General features: G+C 35.4%; 1 protein-coding gene and 1 non-coding gene across 4 annotated transcripts in view; one reads left to right on the top strand and one right to left on the bottom strand.

The window, feature by feature from the left end:
- Positions 1 to 27932, bottom strand: part of SLC30A7 (solute carrier family 30 member 7) — an 81655-nt gene that overhangs the window by 15167 nt on the left and 38556 nt on the right. For 2 of the 3 annotated variants that reach the window (XM_060026319.1, XM_060026320.1), the window contains 2 exons: positions 6217 to 6307; positions 137 to 286 (listed from right to left, as the gene is read on the bottom strand). In XM_060026319.1, coding sequence (XP_059882302.1) covers positions 137 to 286; positions 6217 to 6307 — 241 coding nt within the window. The remainder of the gene's footprint in view (positions 1 to 136; positions 287 to 6216; positions 6308 to 27932) is intronic. The other variant, XR_009521416.1, reaches the window with a different exon arrangement.
- LOC132416204 (U6 spliceosomal RNA) lies at positions 2076 to 2181 on the top strand. Its single transcript, XR_009517488.1, has one exon. It is a non-coding gene; the product is annotated as a U6 spliceosomal RNA (small nuclear RNA).

The following is a 27932-nucleotide window of genomic DNA, read 5'->3' as shown; positions in this document are numbered from 1 at the left end:
GGTTGAAAAAAAACTTTCACACTTACCTCACAGTGTAGTATATATATATTCAATATGTTAAATAGTAAATCTTTTTAAGACTAGTAGATACAATAAATTCCTAGACCCTTAAAAGAAGTTAGTAAAAAAATCATACCTGAGTAAAAATATTATGTGTTTGGCTTAAAATCCACCTGGCATCAGCATCAGGTGCTACTACTAATTTCAAGGTCCCAACATAAACATCAGAACATAAGGTCCAGAAATGCTGTTCTTGTAAACTGTAAACTCCTTGCAACTGCTGCACCTAAAATATAAAGAGCACATATTAACATGAACTCAAGTTTAAGTACACCCAACTTAAATCATGCAACACATCAGTAAACATGGATTCTACTCTCTAATGAAAAAAGTGGCCTGGTGTGGCGGGGGGGTGGCTTGCATTGATTAACAAATACCTACTGGGTACTTACTATGTGCTGGTACCATGACAGGTGTTTGGGAAATATAAATGAGCACATATCAAAATTTGTGGGGCACAGCTAAGAGAGCACCTAAGTGAAATTTACATTTTCAAATACAGTTGACCCGAGAACAGCACAGGGATTAGGGATGCCAGCCCTCTTCTCAGTCAAAAATCTGAGGATGCAACCAACCATGGATCATGTAGTACTGTGGCTATTTACTGTTGAAAAATATCCATGTATAAGTAGAACGTGCAGTTCAAACCTGTGTCGTTCAAGGGTCAACTGTACATCGATCAGAAGACAAATATAAATACAAATGAGCTAAGAAATTAGGAAAAAAACAAAAAAGTCAACTTAAGAAATAAAAAGGAAGGAAATAAAGGATGGAAATCAATGATCCACAAATTTAGAAATGACAGAGTTCACAATATCAAAAAACTAGTTCTCTGAAAAGATTAACAAGCTAGAGTCAGTGTTTCGTACGTAATGGGGGCATGTTTTAGACAGGATGATTCTTCATCGTGTACAAGTGTCAGAAACTACAGGATCTTTGCATCCCCAGGACCCAGGGAACTACATGCCAACATATACCCTTCCCCAACTCATGTGACAACCAGAAAAGGGAGGGATGTCTCAAAGTTTTTCCAGTGGCTCCTTAAGTGTTCCACACCCTTAGGTTGACAACCACTGGCAAGACAAACTCTGATGGAGGTAAAAAAATAAAATAAATGAACATGCAATTAAACAAAGTACAAAATGAAAAAGGAAAAGAACTACAAACAACAGATTTTAAAAACTATAAAACGGAATACTATATGAATGTATCAATATGTGAGTGTACAAAATACTACAGCTGAGTAGAATCCAAACACTTCTCACCACCTCTACTGCTGCCAGGCTAGTTGAAGCCACTTTAGTTTGGATTATTATAATAACTTATTAACTGGTCTCTCTATTTCTAGCCTTGCACCTCTTCATCTATTCTCAAAACAGTAGCCCAAGTAAGAATCTGTTACTTTAGATCAGATGCTTTCACTCTGTTCAGAATCCTCCAGTAGATTCCCACCTTACTCTGAACAAAAACCAGTGCTTTCACAATGACTTACATGGACCCACGTCATGTGGCCCCTTGTTATTTACCTTATTTACCTCATCTCCTACTACTCCTCCCCTTGCTCCCTCTTCCTCAGCTACAGAAGCCTCCTCACCACTCTGAAAAGTCAGGCACACTCCTGTCCCAGGGCATTTGCTATTCCCTCTGCCTGGAGTGTCTTTCCTTCCAGATTTCTGCCTGGCCTACTTTGTTTGGGTCTTGACTCAAATGCCATCTTCTCAGGAGGCCCTTCTACTGTTATTCTATGTAAAACTACAATGCTTTTATTTTTACATTTCTCTGGTTTGTTTTACTTTTCAGCATATAATGTCGCACACTACATTACTATGTTATTTATATTGTTTCTTGCCTGTCTCCTCTGGCAGAACGCAAGCTCAATAAAGGCAGGGATTTATTTTCGATTTTTATGTTTTGTATCCTCAGCACCTAAAACTGTAAGGACCTAAGCCTGGCCCAAGTAATTGCTCAGTAAATGGTACATGTATGTATATAAAATGAATATAAATTCAATTTTGGTGTTTGCTTTGGTAACACATATACTAAAATGAGAACGATCAGAGAAGATTAACATGGCCCTTGTGCAAGAATGACATGCAAATTCATGAAGTGTTCCATGGTCATTTCACAATGTACATGTATATCAAAACAACATATTGTACACTTTAAATATACATAATTTTCATTTATCAATTTTACCTCACTAAAGCTGGAAAAAATAAATAATAAAATCAGAAAAGCAAAAACAAAAAACACAATTTCAAAAATCTAGACAAAAATGAATAAATTTCTGGAAATACAGAAAATGCTGTAATATAAGAAAAAACCAGAAGATATAAAAGGGCCATTAAAAACTGAAAAGGTAATAAAAGTTCTCTTTCATAAAGCCCCCCCAACCCCCAGTCCCAGAGGGCAGACTTTCAAAGAAACTTAACATAACCTCTTAGTTTTGCCAGAAAATAAAAAAGAGGTGCTATCTCATATAAGAAATAATCTTGATCCCCAACCAGATAAAGACAATAAATCATAAGCTAATTTCTCTTATGAATTAAATAAGCTAACTCCAACAGTATATTAAAAAATAACATATCATGACTACGTTAGGTTTATCCCAAGAGGGAAAGATTAAACATCAGAAACTCTATTACTCTTATTCTTCAATTAGTGAAGCAAAGGAGAAAAACCACATAGTCATTTCAATAAAAGCATTACAATTATTTAATAAAATTCAACCCCTATTTATGATTGGAAGGACACTTCCTTAACTTAATAAAAGCTATCTACCCAAAACGTACAGAAAACGCTTAAGGAAAAAACGTTAGATGTATTCCCTTGAAGATCAGGAAAATCTTTACAAAGATGTCCAAATCACCGCTATTGTTCAATATCTCTGTATAGATCTAGAGGAGATGAACTAAGATCAGAAACCAGAAGTTAAAAAGATCTTTATAACAATTACAGCAATTTAAAAGAGAAAGAGGTTACTCAGTGAAGGGGCTAACTACCGATGCCTGGAAATAGTCAAGAAGCCGAATGACCAACTGAATGTCGCAAAGGAGATTCTTCCAACAGATAGAAGTCTGGGCCAAATGAATAATAAGATCTTTTTGAATTCTGAGATTCCCTGATTCTTAAGTAATCTATTTGGGCTGTCAATTAAGAAAAAGTTGAACTTATATTTATCAAAAATATTTATTTTTATCAGAATTTGTTGTAGGATCACTTTCTATAAGCTCCAAGACACTTGGTGGGAAATGTGAGACAATAACCATTGTGCCCTTTAAAAAAACTGCTTTTACTAGGGAAAGAGGTCAAGGTGCACTTCCTCTTCCTCTTTCAGGACTCTGATGACACAGTGGTTTGAACCTGATATCCCTCCACACTTTTCTAAATGGAAATGGTATACTGCTAGGGAAACAACACCCTGATTGAACAGATTTCTTCTACCTCCATAGATATAGCAGTACAAGCACATTCCTGCAGTTATCCTAAAGCATAAGTTAAGGAATGAGTCTTATAGAAACTGGCATTAACTTTACTCGAATTAAAAAAAGTGGGGAAAGTGTAGCTACAGATGAAAATCTGTGTCGCTCTTCCTGCTCGGACCGTGTGGTTTAACAAAAAGAGCATGAGCTTTTAAAGCCAGAATGATATGGATTCAAATCCAGATTCAGCCACTACCATCTGTGACTTTAGATGAGTTACTTAAATCCTCAAACATCAATTTTACTCAATTTTCCTAGGGAAAGGAAGATGAAACTTACCCTGTATGGTTAATGTGAAGAAAAGAAACAATATATGTAAATCACTTAATATAGGGACCAGCTTAGAGTAGGCGTTCAATAAATTGCCCCTTTCTCTTCCACAACTATGCTGACTGGTCCTACCTTAAAATCATAAAACCACAAATGTCAAATGGGCAGCACTTCACTTTCCCTACCTCAAAAAGGACTATTCTATACCTTCTCTTTTCTCCTCTGGTCTTCTAATTTCTCTGCATGATTACTCTGCCCTGTAAATCAAAGAGAAAATAGAAGCACACAGAAAATCCCTTATCCTGCACCACCGAATCCACCAGTCAGCCCTCACCTCTTTCAGCACTTTCTGTCTTCCCTTGGGGGATACAGTACCCCTGGCTCCTATCTACAATTAATTCCTCCATAGTGCTTTGGGTTCTCTCCTTTTTCACCTTCTCAAGACCTTCATTCCTTCAGCAGGTAGTGAAGTAACCTGCTTCACTACCATACCATCAATTTCTTCCTGTAACACACAGGCTCCAGAACTGCACTGTGTAATACAGAAGTCACTAAACACATGTGACTAAATATATGAAAATGAAATGAAGTTTAAAAATTAGTTGCGCTATAGCTCAAATTATTAAGCTTCAAGTGCTCAACAGCCACGTGTTCCTTGTGACTTCCATACTGGGAAATGTAGATTATTGAACATCTCCATTATTGGGGAAAGTTCTATGGGATGCTGTTTTAAAACATCTTATTTTAAAAACAAATTCCCTCACCACTGTTACTGTATCTACAGCCAAGCTATCAGCTCATTTCTTTGTTCCCTTTAACAACACTTCTTAAAAAAAGTTGACTGTAACCACTATCTCTACCTCCCCAATTCATTTTCTCCTTAATCTACTATTATCATGCTTTCTCCAAACTCTACTGAAAATGCTTTTATCAAGGCCATTAATGCTGTTCATGATCCCAATCAATGGTCACTTCTCTGTTCCTACTGTAATTGCCTCACAGAAATATTTGGCACCGTTGATTACTTCCTCCTTCAACTTCTTCTGGGTTTTCCAGCTCCCATTCCTGGCTTTCCTGCCTGTGCTCTAAATCTGGAGTGGAAGCTTGACCTAAAGGTTAGAGCTTAATCCTCCCAAGGTAACCTCACATAATCCTAATGTTTTAAATGCTAGTCATATACTGATGACTCAAACTCCCCCTAGTTCTCATCAGTCCCTAAAACTCCAGATTTGCATATCCAACCACTTGAGTGACATTTCCCCTAGATGTACAGTAGGCATTTCATTTTTAACATATCCAGAATAGAACTCTTGATTTGGGAGGATTTTCCACCCTCACACCTGCATCAACCTCAACAAATGGTATTAGCATCTACCTAGTTGCGATTCAACACTTTTTCTCCCTTCTGCTAATATAATCCATCTCCAAAAACTTATCCAAAATATCTACTTAGCTCCATTTTCACTTCTACCACTGTAGTCCAGGCCATGATTTTTCAGATTAGAACAGCCTCTTAACTGGTTTTCTTTGCTTTCATTCTCCCTAGAGTTTATTCTCTAATAGCAAGCAGAATAAGCTTTTAAAAACTTACATTTTGTGACACCCTATCTGCCTAAAAGCTTACTAATGCTTCCCAGTGAATAGAATTAAATCTAAACCTCCTAGTAAGACCAAAACCTCTATATGATCTGTCTCTGCCATTCTCCCCAGCCTTTCCAGCCACTCTTCCCTTTATTATGCTTCAGCCACAATGGCTTTTTTTTTTCCTGTTTTTCAAACACACTAAATTAGTTCCAGTCATAGAACTTTTCACATTAGCATTTTCCTTTGCTTGGAACACTCTTCTCCAAGATGTTCATGTCTGGCTCCTTCTTGTCAACAAGATTTCAATTTCCTTGAATATCCTTCCTGGATAAATCTGACATAGCCATCCATGTCTCACATGACTTTGTTTTATTTCTATTATAGTAATCATCACTGATATTTTCTTATTTATTTATTGTTTAGTGCCTGTGCTTTCCCACCAGACCATAAATTCTTTGATAGACCCTGACTACCTTATTTACCATTACACCCCTAATACCTTAGAAGAATATATGGCATAAAAGGGGAGCTCACAAAATCTATGCTGAAGAAATGCTTATATCATCTGCTATTTATATTTATATTTTAAAAGAGCTGCTTGATTTCTAGATGAGGACAACTTCTACCACATTTTCTTTAGTGAAGCTCAATATTTTCCAATGATTTTATTCTGGTTCATATAAATGGCATTCATGGTCAGCATTCAGTCTTGGCAGAAATACTAAATTATACACACATGCTACCCATATTTATAAAAGTTATAACCCCTAACAGCTTGGAAACAACCAAAACCCAATGGTTTGGAAGCTTTGAAACTTACCCTCTGATAGCACTGAGGGAGAGTATTTTCCAAAAGGGGAGGAGTTCGCTGCATTAATATTCCAACAGACTCTCTTAAAAGAGGAATAACACTATAGAAAAGGAAGACATCAAACTTATTAAAGCCACATTCTGACAATCCCATCCTGCAAGAAAGTAATAATATACCTACCAATAGAATATAACAAAGATTTGTCAGAATAATATGAGGAAAAAGAATCCAGCCATTGCTCCAAATTTTTCATGGGACAAATGAGTTATTCTTTAAAGTAAAAGAGCTAAATGAAATGTATCAATGTATGAAACAATAAACACGCCACTGAATAATACTGGAGCATCTAAAATTTAAACACAGCAGTCGTTCAACTATCATTTATAATATGACTTCAAATGGCTAGAATCTTCAAGGATAATCTATAAAGCATATCATGGCCAACTGGTCCTTAACGTTTGTCAAATATTTACATTCATTTATCTGAAGAATACTGTTAAGGAAAATACAAAAAAAATTAATACAGCATATTAAGTTCATTTGTCCAGTGTTTTTCCAACCCGATTATATATCAGTCTTCACTGATTATTAAAAAAAATAGAAGCCTGGATATAACCACAGATCTAGTGAATCAGCACCTCTTGTGATAGGGCCCCAAGGTCTGTATGAACTGATGTAATTAGTCCTCAACCAGTATTTGGAAATTATGGCTTTAGGCTACTTGGATGGTTAAATGCACACAAAGCAATTAATAGTGTAATGGTGAGGCTGACTCTAATGCAATAGTTTTCTAAACCAGCTACATATCAAATTCACCTTAGAGTCTTGTTTGTTGTCATTTCTAACATATTGAATGAGAACCTCTGAGGGAGAGTTGAGGCATCTATGTTTTTAAAAAGCTCTCCAGGGGGAGTCCAATGAGTCAGGGGGTGAGGCACTGCTCTATTGCTTGAAGCAGACTGAGAGGGAAGGTCAAGAATAGCTTCATTACACTTAATAGCTTAAGCCAGTTCTTTCTTTTAAACTTGTAGTATCTCAATATTTCTAGAGTAAAACCCCTCCTGATTATAGCTATAGGAGACAGAGATAAAAACAAAACAAAACAAAACATATACCTTTTAAGGAAGGTAGAAGGTGAAGTGTACCTTAAAAGATTAGTAGTACTTCTGACAGACAGAAAAGAAAGAGAAGATATTAATGAAGACACAAAGGAACAGGGACAATGCTTGTCTTGTTCACTGTTATATTCCCAAGGAGGCCTAGTAAAGTGCTGGTCACAAAGTGGGCCCACAATAAATACTTGTTGGTTAAATGAATGATAAATGCATAGATATTAGACGTTTTAGAATCTAGATTAAAGAAAGGAAAGGCCCCAGGGAAGAAATTAGGAGACTGTTCCATACTTTGTGTACAGTGATAAGTATTTGGATAGGGAGGGTAAAAACAGGAAGAGAAACAAATAGGAAAATTAAACAGATACTGAGAGATATTGAGATATTTAGAAACTGGTGTCCAGGGAAGCAACACCAAGGGCAAGCTTAGAAAACTAAAAGTGTGGAGAGAATAGCAGTAATGAATATAAAAGCTCAATGTAGACAGGAGTTTAAGTCACATTCAGATGAAATTATTCTTCAGTCAGATAGTGATTTACGAGCCAAGAATAATTGGATGCCACCTTTAATTGCTTCTTCTCCCTTAAAACTCTCATGCTCTAAATCGCCAAGTTCTCATGACTTAACATTCTAAACACTTCTAAACTCCATCCCCTCCCTGTCATTCTATTACATATGTCTACAGTAATCTCCATATCACTTCACTTGGATTATTACAACAGCCTCCTAAATGGTCCCGTTACCTCTAGTCTTATTTCCTTAAGTCTGCTGTGATAGGCAGCTTTAAAGATGGATCCCAATGACCCCTGCCTCCCTAGCGTTCATGCTCTCGTGTAATCCCTTCCCCTCGAGTGTGGGGCTGGATCTAGTGACTTGCTCCTAATGAGTAAAGTATGGCAAAAGTGACAAGATGTCAATTCTAAATTAAAGTACTCTGGCTTCCATCTTGTTCACCCTCCTCTCTTGCTCTCTCACTTGCTTGCTCAAAGCTGACACGCTATGAGCTGTCCTATGGAGAGGCCCAGGGCAAGGAACTGAGAGATGCTTCTGGAGAGGAACTGAGACCCTCAGTCCAACAGCCCAAAAGAAACTCAATACTGTCAACAACCACTTCAGTGAGCTTGGAAGCGGATTCTCCTCCAGATGAGCACTGGAATGACTGTAGCTGGCTGACACCTTGACTGTTAACTTGTTAGAGACCCTGAGCCACAGCCCAGTTAGCCACACTCAGGTTCCGGAACCAAGGCAAAGATAACAATGTGTGTTATTTCAGCTACGAGGTTTTTGTGTTAAGTTCTTATGCATTCATAGATAACTAATATAACCATTCTTTACAAAGCCATTAGACTAAACTACCTAAAATCAGTATCTGACTCTCTTCCTTCCCCATTTAAAAAAAATCCATTAAAAAAAAAAAAATCCATTAAGAGCTCCCTACTGCCTAGCGGATTAAGTGTAAGCTCTTTCACATGGTATATTTTTTGATCTGCCCTCCTCTAGCTTCACCTCCTATCATTTTTGCTTCACATTTTAAGCTCTCTAAAACGTAATCATGTTTGTACTTCACTTTCTGCTGTTTTTCCTTTCATGCTCTGGCTCATGCTGTAACCTCTCTAGAATGTCCCTAAACTGCCCTGTAATCTGGCTTCTATTCCTTCTTTAAAATCTCAAGTGTCACCCCTTTTAGGGTATATTCCCTGATCCCAAACTGTCCTCCAAACTGTATAAATGTCCTCTCTGTGCTCCTGTAAAAAATCTGTGATACCTATATTAACACTGGAGGAAAAATGGGTGGAAAGCAACTGAAATCGGGGTTAAGTATTTTGACAGTGAAAGAACATCAGTTATTCCTTCATCTAACCTGAAGAGTAGTGTCTGTTTCTATCTACTGTGCTGTTATTAAATAGGTGAGGACTCCCTGGATTTACCAAAAAGGCAAAGAAAAACAACACAGTAGAATAATAAGGCATAATTCAACCATTACATTTTTTCTTTCCTCTCTCCATCCTCATTTCTCAGGAAAAAGAAAGGATCAGTCACTAAATGTTTCTACATATCTAATTTACACAATTTTTATGTTTTCCTACTTTCCTTATTGTACTTCTCAGAAAATGAGGCACAAAAATGGTTCCCCTAGAATAACTGTTTGAGAATAAGTTTTAAAAAATTTTTTATATAGCAGGTTCTTATTAGTTATCTATTTTATACATATTAGTGTATATATGTCAATCCCAATATCCCAAATCATCACATCACCACCCCCCCGACAATAAGAAAAGTTTTTCCATGTGCCCACTAAATTTAGCTATTTTGATCATTTCTTCTCCAATCTTTATCTCAAGAAACTCCTAATAATCTGGAGATATCTGAGGTGGAAAATCACTCAAATGTAAATCATGAGACTTGGGGTTCTAATTCTGCCATTAAATAGCTTCAGGCAAATAGTATAACATTCCAGAGCATCAGTTTTCTCATCTATAGAATAAGGAAGTAGATTAAATATCTAGGCAATTTCTTCCATCTTTAATTTATTTTCATTCAATAAGAAAAAGAAAGGTCAATCTACAAGGAATACGAAGAGAGAATATATTTGGAAATGAAAGAAAATATAAGTTGCCTTTACATTCTAAACAGCAACAACAACAATGCACAACAGCATCATCAAATAAGATACACTTTGCAAATGAATTTAATCTATTACTAATCAGGTAATCCTGCAAATGGATTTTATTACACAATCAATACAAATAAGCAATAATTAAGCACTACATGCTTTGCTTGGCATCAGATTTTCTCGAATCAGATGGAATCTTACTCTAGAGTTGTGGAAATGGAGACCTAGTGCACCAAAGTAACTTGCCCAAGGACATAGCTAGTGAATGGGAGAGCTAGAATAATAAGAACAGGTCTTTTGACTCCAAACTCAATTTTGAAAAGTTCAAGTCAACATTTACTATATGCCTACCATGTGCCAGACATGTGCTAGGCACCAGAAATAAAAAGATAAATAATACACAATGCCTTACCTCAAAGGAATTCACAACTCTTGAAAAAGCCTGTAGAGATCAATGGAAATCAGGCAACAAACACTTATTTAGGACCCACCATTTGGAGGAAGGCATATGAATTCAAAACAACTGTAGATTAAAAGCCTGTATCCAATTTCACTTCCCATGAACTTTTGGTGAACGGTTTTTTTATTAGTATGTTGACAACTTACTTTTAAACATACCTTTAAAAATAAAAAGTATAACTTTCAAAATAAAGTGGGGGAAAAAGGAATAGAAGAGAACATGGACTCTACTGTAACAAGACATGAAATATGAGCAATGATATTACTTAAGCAATAGTTGTAAAATATCACCTTGCAAACAACTTTTAAAATATTTATTGTCTTAGAATACCTAGGGCTAGTCTAGCTTTCCCTGCAAAGATCTAAAACACAATTAATACAAAAGAGTTGAGTCCAATCTAAAATAATCCTTAAGGAGATCAGCTTTAAAACATTAAAGACATTCCCTTAATACAGTCTCTTAATAAGTCACCCAAAATAACCATCTACAAATTTATCCAAACCTTTGTTCAAATTTTTGTGTTAACCCACGTGTGTTGCCTCTCAAAGACTGCTACTCCCTTGTAAGAACAACAACAATAACAACAACTAGTATGGCCCTTTTTCTCCTAAAGTTTACTTTCACCTGTGGCCCTTAGTTTGAGGATTCTAGAACTGGTGAAGTTCCATGATCACAGATTACACACTATTAGAATTAACAGAGGGGACTTCCCTGGTGGCACAGTGGTTAAGAATCCGCCTGCCAACACAGGGGACACAGGTTCAAGCCCTGCTGGGAAGATCCCACATGCCGCGGAGCAACTAAGCCCATGCACCACAACTACTGAGCCTGTGCTCTAGAGCCTGCGAGCCACACTACTGAGCCCACGTGCCACAACTACTGAAGCCTGTGCGCCTAGAGCCCATGCTCCTCAACAAGAGAAGCCACCACACCACAACGAAAAGTAGCCCCTGCTCGCCGCAACTGGAGAAAGCCCACGAGCAGCAAAGAAGACCCAACGCAGCCAAAAATAAATAAATAAATTTATAAAAAAAGAATTAACAGAGAATTTAGAGATCACTCATTTTAACACAATTCAAGAACCATAATGCAGATAAATATTTTAATAATAAAATTAACGTTAGAAGCAAGCATCTATTTTAAAATAACTAAATAAAAGATATAACTGATATGTATAAGGAAATAATATATAGAGAGTGTACCAACAGGTTCTTACTGATTTTGTTATACTATAAAATTTGGAATGGTTGCCTACTTAGGTAGAATTTTAATAAAATATTTACATTCAACAGCAGCAAGCATTTCACCAAAGCACATGGAAGCATCACACTAATTTTCTCCAATAATAATTTTAAAATCTTGTTAAGAATTTCAGATGTAGGAGCTATATAACTAGGTTATGAAACTGGGGTGGGGAGAAAAAGGTGCTTGCTAAATCACATGGTGATAAGCAATTTAGAACCAAAGCCAATTCCTATAACAATCTCAGAGGTCATAAAAATGTAAAAGAAACCTGTAGAAACTCTATTTTTGCTTTTTAAAAATTGTGTTTAGCTCAGGAGCTTACGCCCATATTTTTCTGATTAACTATTGTAATAGGGAATCATAAAGTAGATTTTAGCATGGATCTATCTAGCCATAATGAAAGGATATGGGGAAAAAGACAAACTCAGCAAATTCCTGACTGAGCTAAGACTTAGAGCTGCATCCAAACCCAGAAAGTAAGCATTTGGAAACAATTAGAGGTTCACTTCTGGTTGACTAACTCAATTCTAGCTTTAACAGTGAAATAGCATTTTCCTAGCATATATAAAAAGAATGAGTCATTAGGTACATGAGTTCACCAGTAAAACATGGTAATAGTTTTATTCCTCAAAACCTGAAGATAAATCAAATTTACAATCATACACTTAAAATTAATATGAAAGCTTAAATGTTAGCAGATTAAATAAGCAACAGTTATTACTCTTTATTGCCAGTAACTTTGTAAATGAAAAAATACTAAATCTTACTTCAAAAGCAGCATATTTAGTGAGTCTCACCATTTCAACAGTACATAAAATTATCTAGCAATAATTATAAACAAACCAAACCAAAGAAAAGGGTATACATTATGAAAACTTTTGAAGAACAGACTGGTGATAATCATAATCATTAACAATAAAAAATTTCAGAGAGTTGAAACTATTACTTAGATCTGAGAATAAATATTAATAATAATTAAAAAATAATTACTGATTCAACTTTTCTGAATTGGCTAATGGGCTTAAGTCCTCCTGCATATTACCAGTGGTTCTTATAATCTACAAGTGTATAGACAGCTGTACTTTATAAAAGAACCCATAAATTTGAAGGTCTAGTATATATCATATACTCGAAAATGTTTAGTGGACCAAAAAAACAAAGAAAATTGGCCCCCCAAAGCAATGTATTCTGCATTCAGACATGGTGGTCCTATGACAAGCTGTAAATATGCAGTCATATTTACACAAATACAATGATTCCGTAGTAGAAAACAATTACCCATTAACCCAGAATTTCATGAGCCTAATACAGAACAGATAACCCAGAACCACAGGAATTGTGGTTCGCCTTATAATTATTCTGAGTCTCTGAAACCTATGGTTTAAATCAACGCATATTTACAGAGTACCTACTTTACTCAATAATGGAGACAGTAAGATATCCTAAAATACCCCTAGAACCTAAGAGCCAAAGTCATGAAAAGGTCACTCTTTTCCTTAAACTTCTGGAACTTAGTTATAACACTTAATGCATTTGGTCTTTGGACTGAAACCATTAGTAAATAATGTCGTTAGTAAATAGTAATGTCTTTGTTTAGACAACACTTAATAGTTTTTAAAGTATTTAATAAATTTTTTCCAATTTGATCCTCACAACAACCTTAAGTAACTTTCAGAAAATGCTGGAATCACAGATGTAAGCAAGATCGTAAGAGATCATTTAGGCCAACCCCCTCATTTTACAGAAAAGAAAACCATCTCAGAGAGATTAAGACAACTTGTTCTTTGTTACACACTGGTAAGTGGCAGAGTTGGGTGGGATAACTCCAAGACTAAAGCTCTCTGCACTACACTGCAGTCTCATCATGATTGAGTCCTCTGGAGTCAGAGACCATATTATATTCTTTTAATTCCCAGTGCCCAGCACAGTGTATGGAATATAATAAGTGCTTGACATATGTCTGCTGAATGCATAGTCTATTTTAAAATTTCAAACACTAGAGGAAGATTATTAAAATGTAAAACATCCCTTGTTTGACATGACTTTCAACCCTTCACAATAACAGCTAAATAACAAAACAAGAAAAGAGCCCCTCAATTTAGTCATTTCCCCAAAAGAATCTCCAATAAATAGAAGCAAAAGTATCTTATTCTCTATTCAAGTATAGGTGAGAAAGAATTAATTACACTTAGGCAGAAGCAATCAACATTCCCAGCTCTTGATGTGCAATTTGTTATCTTAATAAAGGCTCTTTATTATAATGAATAAGAATATTCTCATAAATAAGAAACTAAAATCACACCAACAATATAAGTAAAAAAAAATTACTAAGTGACACATATGTATCCATGAAGAGCAAAGGTGCAAATAAATAAGAAAAATGAATGAAAATTCATAATACCCTGTCAAGAGGGAGGGAAATGGGGAAAAACAATGGAATAAAAGAAGTAAGAAGAGAGGATTTCTCTGGTGGCGCAGTGGTTAAGAATCCACCTGCCAATGCAGGGGACACGGGTTCGAGCCCTGGTCCGGGAAGATTCTACATGCCGCGGAGCAACTAAGCCCGTGTGCCACAACTACTGAGCTTGCACTCTAGAGCCCACGAGCCACAACTACTGAAACCATGTGCCACAATTACTGAAGCCTGCGTGCCTAGAGCCTGTGCTCTGCAACAAGAGAAGCCACCACAACGAGAAGCCCATGCACTGCAATGAAGAATAGCCCCCACTCACTGCAACTAGAGAAAGCCCGCGCACAGCAACGAAGACCCAAGGCAGCCAAAAATAAATAAATAATTTTTTTAAAAAAAGGAAAAGCAGAGAAAAAGGTGAAAGGATTAAAAAAAAAAAGAAAAAGACGAGGACAAAGAGCACCACAAGATATACATAGTTTTGAGAGAAGACTGGAATAAATCTTCTTATTCTTATTAAATATGGTAACGTTTGTATTGAAAAGATCATGAGACTTGGAGGTACCTCCCCATTACCTCTGCAACTCACTGAAAGCAGTGGCGAGGCTAAGATGGACAAAGGCAGGAGATGAAGCTCTTTAAGGAAATCTGCATTTTAAAAAGTACAGAAGTGAAGAAACAGGATTTTATTTAGGAAAACCAGATAAGAGGGCAAGAAATATTTATTAATCACTTCAGTGATCACAAGTTTTAACTCAGAACAAAAAGGGCTTAAGATCAGCATGAAAAATCCAAGAGGAGTGGGACCAGAGTGCTGATCAAATACCTAGGTTCAACAAGGCTATTAGGAATCTGAGCTAAACAGTGTCTATCTGGTTTTAGGTTAAGCAATTAACGCACAATGCTTGCCAAGTGGCAGGTCTGTTCTAGGCTTGGTATATCTTAATCTATTTAATCCACATATAGCAAATTATGAGGAAGATACAACTATCATTGCCACTTTAAAGATGAAAAATTGAGGCTAAGTGGCTTGTCCAAGGTCACACAGATAAAAAGTAGAAACAGGATTTGAACCCAGGCAGTTTTGCTCCACAGTAAATGCTCTTAACTTCTCTGCAAGACTCCTTCCAACTAAGTCATCAGGGTGGCTTTGCTAGTGCTCCCAAAACACCTTTACCCAAAGGAGAATTCTGACATTAGGAAATGCTGACCTTCAAAGTGTATAGGAGGCCTGGACCGCAAAAAGAAATTTAAAAGCTCTGGAAAAGATGATCAGTAATAACAATATGAAAGTTTTCTGCCATCTGAGAGCTGACTGGTAAAGTCAAAAGTTGAACAGAAGCAAACCCCTGACACCTAGTTTCTGTTCTGGACCCATCCTCAATGATAACTTCCAAAGTCACATGTCTGAGAAGCAAACCTAACATAGGAAATGAAAAGCAAAGGAAAAAGTACTCTTATTTGCTTACCCAAATTAAACTTAAAATACCACTGTGAGAGTATAATTTTTATTAAATATCTCAAAGTAGGTTTCTAATTGCTACAGTGCTACATTGGATGCTGACTACATTAAAATATTTAGTTACTGAGGTAGGAATAGAAATCATGTTTTCAAAGGATAAAATAAGCAAGAGAACAGAGTAGCAAGTGCAGACTATACCTAGTGGTGGAGAATTTCAAATTAATTACACACAAATTAACAATGAACAACGAATAATCAAAGGGACGAATAGTTTTTCTTTTGGCAGGAGTAAATTAAGAGTAGAAAAAACTTAATATGCTTTCAACCTTTTAAATTTTACTTTATTATTTTAAAGGCTAAAAATGTCTATGATTCCGAAGTCAAAAGTATATTTAAAATATACTTCAAAGTCTCACTTCTAATCCCTTCCCTCTGCCTAGAGGTAACTATATTTATCATATTTGTTTTTGGTTTATTCTTTGTGTTTCTTTTCAAAATTATAAGAAAACATGCAGATTATATGTGTATCTCTTCTCCTTATGGAAAAGGTAATAGTGGTACTTTTTGCCTATCTTATGCTATACTCCTATATATCATTTGCTACATATCAAGTGCTATTTTGTTTTCTTAACAATATATCTTGAAAATAACGCCACATTACCATATAGAGATATTCCTTATTCTTTATTATTATTATTATTACGGTAAAAAACATGTAACACTAAATTTATCATCTTAACCATTTTTAAATATATAGTTCAGTAGTGTTAAGTAACATTGTTGTGCAAAAGATCTCTAGAACTTTTTCACACTGCAACACTGAAACTCTTTACCCATTAAACACTATAATTCCCATCCCTCCTGCCCCAGCCCTTGGCAATCACCTTTCTACTTTGTTTCCACAATTTTAACTACTTTATATATTTCATATGAGTAGACTCATACAATATTTGCTCTTTGGGATTGGATTATTTAGCTTAGCATAATGTCCCCGAGTTTCATCCATAATGTAGTGTGTGACAGACCTTCCTTCTTTTTAAAGGCTACATAATATTCCATTGTGTGTATGTACATTTTCTTTATCCATTCATTTGTTGACAGATATCTGGGTTACTTCTACCTCTTGGCTATTGTGAATAATGCTGCAATGAACATGGATATATGAATATCTTTTTGTGATCCTGCTCTGAGTTCTTTTGGACATGTACCCAGAAGTGGAATTGCTAGATCATATGTACTCTATTTTTAACTTTCCATAATGGTGGCATCATTTTACATTCCTATTAACAGTGCATAAAGGCTCCAAATTCTCCACATCCTTGCCAACACTTATTATCTATTCTTTTGATAGTAGACATCCTGATGGGTGTGAGGTGATGTCTTGTCATTTTGATTTGCTTTTCCCTAGTGATTAGTAACACTGAGCATCTTTTTACGTGCCTATTGGCCAGGTGTAAATCTTCTTTGGAGAAATATTTATTAAAATCCTTTGCATATTTTTAAATTGGTTTATTTTGTTGTTGTTGTTGAGTTGTAGACTTTCCTTGTATATTCTGAATATTAACATCTTACAAGATATATATGATTGCAATTATTTGCTCCAATTCCATAGGTTGCCTTTTCACTCTGCTGATTGCTCCTTTTGATGAGCTGAAGTTCTTAAGCTTGGTAAAGTCCAATTTGTCTATTTTTTATTTTTTTTGCCTGTCTTCTTTGGTTAGTATCCAAGAAATCATTCCTAAAACCAATATTCTGAAACTTTTCTCCTAGGAGAAAAGTTTTTGTCTAGGAGTTTAATAGTTTTAGATCATATGTTTAAGGTCTTTAATCCATTTTGAGTTAATTTTTTTATGTGGTGTAAAGTAAGGGGCCAACTTCATTATTTTGCACGTGGATATCCATTTTCTCAAAACCATTTGTTGAGGAGACTGCTTTATCCCCATTGTGTAGTCCAGGCACCCCTGTCAAAAATCATTTGGCTATATATATGCAAATGTTTACTTCTGGGCTCTTTATTCAGTTTACTGGTCTATATATCTGTCTTTATGCCAGGACCACACCATCTAAATCACTGTTTCTTTGTTGTTATGTTTTGAAATCAGGGAGTGTAAGGCCTCCAACTTTGTTCTTCTTTCTTAAGATTGTTTTGGCTATCATAGTCTCTTCACATTCCATACAAGTTTTAGTATTTTTTAAAAATCTATTTCTGAAAAAAAAAAGTCATTAGGATTTTGATAGGGATTGCACTGAATCTGTAGATGACTTTGGGCAGCATACACATTTCAACAATATTGAAGTCTTCTGATCCATGCATGAGATGTCTTTCCATTTATTTATATCTTCTTTGATTTCTTTTAGCAATGCTTTATGGTTTACAATGTACACATGTTTCACCTCCTTGGTGGAATTTATTCTTAAGTATTTTATCCTTTTTGGTGCTATGGTAAATGGGATTGTTTTTAAAATTTCCTTTTCTGATTGGTCATTGTTATTATATAAGAATGCAACTGGGTTTTGAGTGCTGATTTTGTATTCTGCAACTTTGCTGAATTCTTTTATTAGTTCTAACAGTTTTTGTGTGTATGTGTAATCTAGGATTTTCTACATATAAGATCATGTCACGTGTGAACAGGGATAATTGTAATATTTCTTTTCCAATTTGTATGCCTTTTCTTTTTCTTGTCTGATTGCTCTGGCTAGAACTTTCAGTACTATGGCAAATAGTAGTGGGAAAATTGGGCATCCTTGCCTTATTCTTGATCTTGGAGGAAAAGTTTTCATTCCTCTCCAGGTGTGGGTTTTTCACATATGGCTTTTATTATGTTGAAGTAGTTTCCTTCTAGTCTTGGTTTGTTAGTGTTTTTAATCATGAAAGGGTGTTGAATTTTGTCACTTTTCTGCATTGTTTGAGATGACCACATCTTTTCTTCCTTCATTTTGTTCATACCGTGTATAATACTGATTGATTTTCATTATGTTGAACCATCCTTACGTTCCAAGTATACATCTCCCCTAGTCATGGTGTATGATGCTTTTAATGTGCTATTGAACTTGGTTTGCTACTGTTTTGCTTAGAATTCTTAAATCAACACTCATCAGGGATACTGGGTCTATAGTTTTCCTGTTGTGTCTTTGTCTGGTTTTGATATCCAGTTAATGCTGGCCTCATGAGTTTGGGATTCTCCTCTCCTCTTCAATTCTCTGGAATAGTTTGAAAAGAACTGGTACTAACACTTCTTTAAATTTTTGGTAAGATTCACCAGTGAAACCATCTGATCCTGGGCTTTTCTTTGTTGAGAGTTTTTTGATTACTGCTTCAATCTCCTCACTAGTAATAGGTTTGTTCACATCTTTAAAATTCTTCATGATTCAGCAGTGGTAGGTTGTATGTTTCTAGAAATTTATCAATTTCTTCTAGGTTATCCAATTTGTTGGCATACAACTGTTCATAGTAGTCCCCTATAGTTCTTTTTATTTCTGTGATATCAGTTGTAATATCTCCTATTTCACTTCCTATTTTAGATATTTGAGTCTTTTTTTTCTTAGGTGGTCTAGCAAAGTTTTATCAATTTTGTTGATCTTTTCAAAAAACCAACTCTAGGTTTTGTTGACTTTTTTCTATTGTTTTTCTATTCTCTATTTCATTTATCTCTGCTCTAACCTTTAGTATTTCCTTCCTTCTGCTGACTTCGAGTTTAGTTTGTTCTTTTTCTAGCTCCTTGAGTTGTAAGGTTAGGTTGTTGACCTGAGATCTTTCTTTCCTTTTTAAAAAATGTATGTGTTTATAGCTATGAACTTCCCTCTTTATACTTCTTTTCCTGAATCCCATATGTTTTGGTATGTTGTGTTTTTGTTTGTTTTCATTTGTCTCCATATATTTTCTAAATTCTCTTGTGATTTCTTCCTTGATCCATTGGTTGTTAAAGAGCCTGTTGTTTAATTTCCACATATTTTTGGATTTTCAAGTTTTCCTTCTGCTATTGATTTCTAGTTACATTCCACTGTGGTCAGAGAAAATATTTTATATAATTTCAATGTTCTAAATTTTGTTAGGACCTCTTTTGTGACATGACATATCTTCTTTCTGGGAGAATGTTCCATGTGCGCTTGAGAAGGATGTGTATTCTGCTGTAGTTGGGTCAGGCTCAACAACAACCTGTTAGGCCCAACTGGTCTATAGTGTTCAAGTCTTCTCTTTCCCTATTGAGTCTCTAATGAATGACTGGTTGATTTCCTAGTTCCTCTAAGGTACTGAAGTCTCCTACTATTACTATGTTGCTGTCTATTTCTCCCTTTTTGTCAATGTTTGCTTTATATATTTGGGTGCTCTCATGTTAGCAGCATATGTATTTACAATTGTTATATCTTCCTGGTGAATTGACCCTTTTATCCTTACAATGTTTCTTCTTTGTCTCTTGTGACAGTTTTTGTTGTCTATTTTGGCTAAGTATGGCTACCACTGCTCTCTTCAGGTTCCTGTTTGTACGAAGTATCTTTTGCTACCCTTTCACTTTTAGTCTATGTGAGTCCTTATAGCTAAAATGAATATCTTGTAGGCAGAATAAAGATGACTCTTTTTTTCTTAAAATCCATTCAGCCAGTCAATGTTTTTGAAATGGTATGTTTAATCCCTTTACATATAATTACTGGCATGGAAGGACTTACTATTACCATTTTGTTCAGTTTTCTGTCTATCTTGTAGTTTTTTCATCTCTCTTTCACCTTTTTTCCCTCTTTTACTTCTTCATTTGTGTTTCATTGATTTTTTGTAGTGACATGTTCTGGTTCCCTTCTCATTTCCCCTTTGTGTATATTCTATTAATATTTCCCTTGTGGTTATCACTGCATGTGACAAGTTGCTCTTCTTTTGCTGCTTTCAAGATTCTCACATTATATGTAACTTTTGACAGCTTGATTATGATGTGCCTCAGTGTAGGTTTCTTTATATTATATTTATCCAAGTTGAAGTTCTTTACATTTCTTGAATTTGTGTATCTGTTTTTCTTCTTAGATTTGGGAAAGTTTCTTTAGCTAGGTATTCTGCACCTTTCTCTCTTTCTTTACTTTCTGAGACTCCCATAATGCATTTGTTGTTCTGCTTGTCCATAAATCCCTCAGGCTCTCCTCATTTTTTTTCTTCTTTTTTTTTACTCCTCTGCCTCAATAATTTTTGTTAAGTCCTGCCTTCAATCTCACTGATTCTTTCTTCTGCCTGGTCAAATCTGCTGTTGAGGCCCTCCAGTGAAATTTTCAATTCAGTTATTGTTGTTCTTTTGTTTGGCTCTTCTCCACAGTTTCTATCTCTTTGATGATATTCCCATTTTGCTCATGCACCATTTTCCTGATTTTGTTTAGTGTCTACCTGTGCTTTCTTTTAATTAATTGGGCATCTTTATGATGGTAATTTTGAATTCTTCACCTGGCAATTCATATGTCACCTTTTTTCAGGTTTGGTTTCTGGATATCTAATTGTTTCCATGGTTGGCTGTTTCTTTGTATGTCTTATTTTTCATTGTTGGGATTTCAGCACCTTAAGAATCAGTCAACTTTCCAGATTTTGTGGTCTGGTTTCATGCAGGGAGGACTTACTCTATATAGCCTGGCTGGAGATTCAGGAGACCTCTCAAGTCTTTTCTGGTACATGCCCTCTCTGAGCTTGCGCATGTAACCTCCTATTTGAAAAAGGATGCTGGCTCCTATTCAAGAGCTCCTCCTGGTGTTTATCTGCAATACTGCTGCCTCCTGGAGCTGTAGTAAATCACAGTCCTGGAGTTCCACCTAGTGTCTGTCTGTGATACTGCAGACTGTAATGCACAACTGACGTCTGTTCCCAGGGATGCCCAACCAAGGCACCGATTTTTGTCAGTGCTTGGATACAAGCAAGACAAATCTCTCAGGCAGCACCACCCTAAAAGTCAGTTAATGTTAAACTTCTTTCCCCCCGCAGGAATATGGGAATTGGAGGTTTCCTCCCAAACAGTCCACCATGTGCAGGCTTGGGTGGTGGGAGTGGTTATGAGGAGAGAAAGTGGGGAGTGTCATGAATTTCCTGTCAAGCTTCCATGTGGTTGGCTTTCCATTAGCCTGGTGTGCAGGAAACTTTTAACTAGTTTCTGGATTTCTCACAGAGGTATTTTGTCAGTTTGTTGTGTTAAATCTGTCTCCATGGAGGAAAGAGAGTCTAGGGCTTCCTATTATGCCATCTTGCTGATTATACTTCCTGTCTCCCTTTATTCTTTATTTTTAGGGATACATAGAAGTCTCTTACTGATGTACATATGTGTTCTTTCCAATCTTTGGCACAAACACATAAAACCACAAAGAATGGCCTTAAAATATATCTTTATGTATTTTTGCCAATTTATCTTTAGGATACATTCCTAGAAGTGGAACTACTTAATCAAAGGTAAACATACATTTAATTATGCTAGATGTTTGTCAAAGTTCTCTCCACAGAGACAGTACCACTCTCATTTCTATCAGCAATGTATGAGAGTACTTATTTTACCTATAGCCTTGCCAAAAGATTATGCAAATTTTTGGATATTTATCCACCTGATTGGTGAGAAGTGGAGCTACAATATAGTTTTAATTTGCATTTCTTTTTTATAAGTGAGGCTTAACAACTTTTACATGTTTAAAAGTCATCTGTATTTCTTTTCCTTTGAACTAAATGACCTTATACTTTTGCCCATTTTTCTATCAGGCTTTTAATTTAATTTTTATTTTTAAGAGTGCTCTCTATATTAGGGAGGTTAGCCCTTTATGATCTAAGTGGCAAATATTTATCCCAATTGATTATGCATTTTGACTTCCCTTATGGTGCTCTTTTTTTCTATGACAAAGTTTTTTTTTTTTTAATGTAACTTAATTCATCAATCTTTTCTCTCACTGATTCTAGGTTTTGAGCCATAGCTGTTCCCCTAATATTCCCATGTTGTAAAAATAATTCAGACATGCTTTTTTTCTAGTATTAGCATGGGTTCGAGTTTTACTTTTAGAGCTCCAATCCATTTAGAATTTATCCAGGTAACAGTATGAGGTACAGTTCCAAATTTATCTTTCTCCACATGGTTGGTTATCCAGTTAGTAGAAAGCTCATCTTTGCCCCACTGACTCAAAATGCTGCCTTTATCCCTATAAAATTTCTATTTGCATATAAATCTATTTCTGGAATTTCTAATCTGCTCCATTAGTCTGTTTGCTTTTTTAGGCATCTCACTATTTTAATTGTAAAGGCTTGGGGCTTCCCTGGTGGTCCAGCGGTTAAGCCTCCATGCTCCTAATGCAGGGGGCCTGGGTTCGATCCCTGGTCAGGGAACTAGATCCCGCATGTTGCAACTAAAGATCCTGCATGCCAAAAGGAAGATTCCGCACATGGCAACAAAGATCCATGTGCCACAACTAAGACCCAGTGCAGCCAAATAAATAAATATTTAAAAAAAAAAAAAAACTGTGAAGGCTTTACACTTTACATCTTCTTTTTCAAGGTTTTCTTGGCTATTCCTCCTGCTTCTTCGTTTTTCCTTATAAACTTTAAATTCAACTTTTATTACCTCCTCTCTAGAAAAAAAAACCTGTTGGTATTTTTGTTAGAATAGTTTAAAATTTATAAATAAGAGTTAACATGTTTATAATGTTGATTCTTTAAAAACACCATAATTGACCCAAAAAAGGCTCTGTTCAAGTCTACTTTTGTTTTTCAGAAGTGTTTAAATCTTTTCTCCTACAAGTTTTACACATTGTATCTCTAGATTGTCTTTGTTATTGCTACTGAAAAGGTGTCTTCTCTTTAATTGTAACATTCAACTGGATTTTGCTTATATATAAAGGGTACTAATTTTATACATTAGTTTTGCATCTGTAACTTTACTAAATTACCTGTTTGTCGTAGTTTTTCCATTGAGTCTTAGAGGGTTTAAAGAAATATAGTCATATATTTTACATAAAAGAATAATCTCTTCTTTCCAATTTTTAAGTCTCAAATACTTTCTCTTATCTAATGTTATTGGCTTATGATCACTAATACATTACCACACTTGCTCTGTTCCTTTTAATATTTCTAAGACTGTCTGCCAGCCTTTCTTAATTGGGATCCCTCTTCTGAACCATTGAACACAAAATGATTTCAGTGACTATTTCTCAATGTCCGCAAGAATAGTACATAACCAGTACTTTTCTAGATGCAGAGGTGAAGTTAATAACTGCATACAAATGGATACTTTACGGCATTAGGGTATTCTCTCCCAGAATGCTGGCTGAGAAAAGCTGTTAGACTATTCAGTATTTATAAATGCTCTTACTAACTATGATGGTTTTACATGTGATTAAAAAATACAATTACCATACAATAATATTCCCATACGTTTGATTTTACAATATGAGTATAAACAGCAAGTTAAAATCTTGGGAAACTGTTTATCTTTATCTTAGTCCCAAAAGTATAGTACACAAATTATAACCACTTGAAAGACAAACCGCAAAGGAAATTGTTAGGCAACACCCAAAACCATTCTCGAAAAAAAAAATCTGTAATTTCTCATATATATACAACTATTTGAAGATATGGTAGCATATTACTTGTTTAAAAAAATGCTTTTTTGACTTAATATAGGCTACAAATAATTATCTATTTAACCACAAAATCAACAAGGTTTATCAAAATCAGTATCTGATCCAAATCCTGTATTCTTGAACAATGATAACCATCTAGATAATCATTTAGAATTTCAACTTTATAAATTTTGTTTCATTACTGTATATTCTTTCCATTTCATACTGCAGCTTATGACCACTACCTGTTATTTCTAAAGCCTGTACCTTGGTTTGCTTCTAAAAGTTGGGCTATTTTTTCCTTCTATATGATAATAAATAAATATATTATTTGAAATACTTTTGCCCCTAACAAAAAGACAATTTCTTTTTTTAAGAAAAGTTTTCTTTGTATTTACAAATGATTAGTGAAAGTCACAGAGCAGCACAAGATAGTATCTTTTGAGTTGCAGAAAACTGATTAAAGAAAAAAAAAAAGGCTTCAGAAATACCACACCAGTAACAAAGCTTTTTTCTGCATCCTGTTTATGTATTTTTTCCCATCATGCACAGGTACCCTTTTTATTTAAGTGAATCAAAAATCAAGCTACAGATTTATGTAGCTTTTAAATCACAGTGCAATTCAAAGCTACAACTAATTGTTCAGATTTCTGTTCTCTAAGTTATGAACCCACTTTCCATTCCAATTCAACTTACTAAGGGGGGGAAAGTGAAATCACACTGAAATCTCCTATATTTTCAGATGATAAAAGATTATATATACTCTTGCTCTTATACTCAATCTCCTGCTTTTCACTGGGAAAAAAAAAAAATCCATCACAGTACAACCGAGTTTCACACAGAAGTTTAAATTACCCTTTGCGCGTTAGGAAATGTTTAGAGAAAAAATGTCTTTTTCTAGGAAATCACTTTCACTTGAAAGTGATACTGCAACACTGGGCAGCCTAGAAGGGACAGATGTCTATTTCATGGCACATTCTCAATTGAGGAACATTTAGATCTAGAGAATATATAAAGAGTACCATTATTTCTCTTGTTTTTAGTGAATTGAGAATATATGAAAAAATTAACAGTAAGGAAAATTACTTCTCTAATACTCCATTTTGTTGAGTGCTTAAAAATTTTAATCTACTTCCTAAAATTAGTTTTGACTAATTAGACAAACTCTTAAACAATTTGAGAAGTGTCTCAAAGTTATCTGCTTGCAAATATTTCATTATCATGTAAATATTTAAGTAAAATAAGTTTGCTTTCTTAACAGAAAAACAGACTGAACTGGAATGTCTTAATTTTGTACTTTGGAGCTACCTTGGTTTTTACTGCCTGCCATTAAATATATATATATATATGCTTTTAAAAGGCAAAGTCACAATTATTGATTTACTTTAGAAAAATTAGGAAAGAAGCAGAATTTTAAAATTACATCACCCAGAGAGATCCAATTAACATTTAGGGATATATATATATATTTTTTTCCCTCCATCCTATATGTAAAGAGAAATATATACTTCAGATATGGACTGTTTACAATAATGACTCATACTTATGCATTGTCCTGTATCTTGTCATTTATTGTCACTGAATTAAGACCTTGCTACCTAATAAATCATCCCAAAACTTTATTGACTTAAAACAATAACTGTACTATTATCTTTCATCTAGAACCTGCGAATGCTCTACTACTGACCAAACTTAATAAATCAGCACATGTAGTAGAAACTCAATAATGGAAAAAAAGAAAAGGCCTAAAAATGACTAAAGAAATACTGTTAAAGTGATAACGTGACCCCTGAGTGTTGTGATCCCGACTGATCTTTCTTGACTTCTTTATATTTTCATCATTTCCCAAGTTTTCTATAATGACTACATATTTATTATCAGAAAAAGCTAAAAAATTTTTCTTACTCAGAATATAATCTTGTATACATGATACAGACAAAAATACTATATTTTTATATATATATATATATATATATATATATATATACATACATATATATATATATAAAGAGACTCAGAATAAAAAAGCCAAACCCATAAAAATATTAACATAGCTCTCTTGGCTGGTGGAACTATGGGTAATTTTTTTCCTTATTCTTTTTATATTTTACCAAGTTTCTTTATCAACATAACTATTTCCATAATTTTAAAAAACTACTTTTAAATATGTAATTTTCACTAAATCTTCAGCCTCCCCTCTAAATAGCAACAGCATTTCATGCTCTACCTGAAAACTGGCTATCACCTGAGGACACTTTTCCTTACAGCACTTTCTCTCCCACAGTCCCTGTACTACTGGGACTTACCGGGAGGTAAATGTCCTCCTCACTTATCACTACTACTGTTCCTACTTCTCCCCAACACAGCTCCTTTAAGGCCCATGCCATCAGATTATGCCACCTTCTACCCACCCTAATTACTAGTGATACAATTCTTGATAGCTCCCCTTCAGTCACTGAATAGTTTAGCAACAGGCTTATTCTCTTTCCATCTCTACGTTTTTCATTACTCTTAATTGAAATATCCACGTGAACAATCCATCCAACATTCATGATGCTCTTTTCCTGGATCCACCCCTATGATCAGAACTTAGACCTTAAGATCTCAATTTCAAGCATCTCAATAAAACTTCCTACTTCTGATTTCTTCCCCCAATCCATCTTTAACACTTTTCCCAGAATTCCAATCCAATCCACTCCCATCATTTTCATTTTCAGAATCTATTATTACCTTTAAATCTTAGTTTCCTATGTCTAAAATCCCTGCCTTGCTCCTTTCTCACTCTGCCAGTGAGAAAGGAGCAAGGCAGGGATTATAGACATGGGACACTAACACCACCCAACACTCACCCAACAAAACACTCACCCAACAAAACCTCAGACCTTTTAAATCCAGCTCTCTGCCTATTCCATACCTTTTACCAAGTAGCTGAACAAGACTAGAAAAAAAGAAAAAGAAAAAAAAACACAACTGTGCTGGTTGCTTTCACTTTAAATTCATGACCACAAACCTCAAAGTGAGCCCTCAGTGTCGCCAGCAGTCACTGCTCCCCTTTACAGCAAAGGGCCTTGAAAAGGAGTTGACTACAGTTACTTCCATTTCCTCCCCTCCCATTCTCTCTTGAAGCTACTCTGATCAGGCTTTCATTCTCATCACTCCTCTGGGCATGTTATCTAAGTTACCAATTATCAGCCCAAAAGCATTTAATAGGCTTAATTATTCCTTCTTGTTTAAAACACTTGCTTTACACGGCTCCTAAAACAAGGCACGCCCATGTGTCTCCTCGCTCCTCGCTGGCCACTCCGCTTTCCTCTCCTCTGCTGGAGTTGCCTCTGTTCCCCACCTCCCCTAGGGTTCAGTCCTCCAGCCACTTCTCTCTATCAGTGCTCATTCTCTGGGCAAACTCATCCAATCTCATGGCTTTAAATACCATGCAGCTTGATGACACCCAAATTTCTATCTTTCACCTCAACCCCTTCCCCAAATTCTAGATACATATACCTGCCACCTCTCTGCCCTACTCACTGCACTCCCCTCTTGTCATTCCTCAAACGATGCAGAGGACTTTCCAAGCCCTTCTAAAATACAGCCCCTTCCCCTACTTCATAGCATTTATCACTATATGACATACATTATCTATATGCATGTCCATCTGCTTTATTGACTATAACCCCTATTAGAATATAAGCTCCATGAAGGTAGGGTATTTGCTATATTGTTTACTGACTAACACAGAGTGGGCACTAAAACATTTGTTAAACAATTTAAAGATTCGTTAAAGTTTTCTGCTTTATCTCCAAGTGGTGGGATTGAAAGGACATTTCAATAGACAAGTTGCACATTTCAATAATGTTTGAGTTTTTTACAAT

Source organism: Delphinus delphis, chromosome 1 (genome assembly GCF_949987515.2).
Source record: "Delphinus delphis chromosome 1, mDelDel1.2, whole genome shotgun sequence".
In the NCBI taxonomy this organism is placed as follows: domain Eukaryota; kingdom Metazoa; phylum Chordata; class Mammalia; order Artiodactyla; family Delphinidae; genus Delphinus; species Delphinus delphis.
This window is presented reverse-complemented; position numbering and strand designations above follow the sequence as displayed.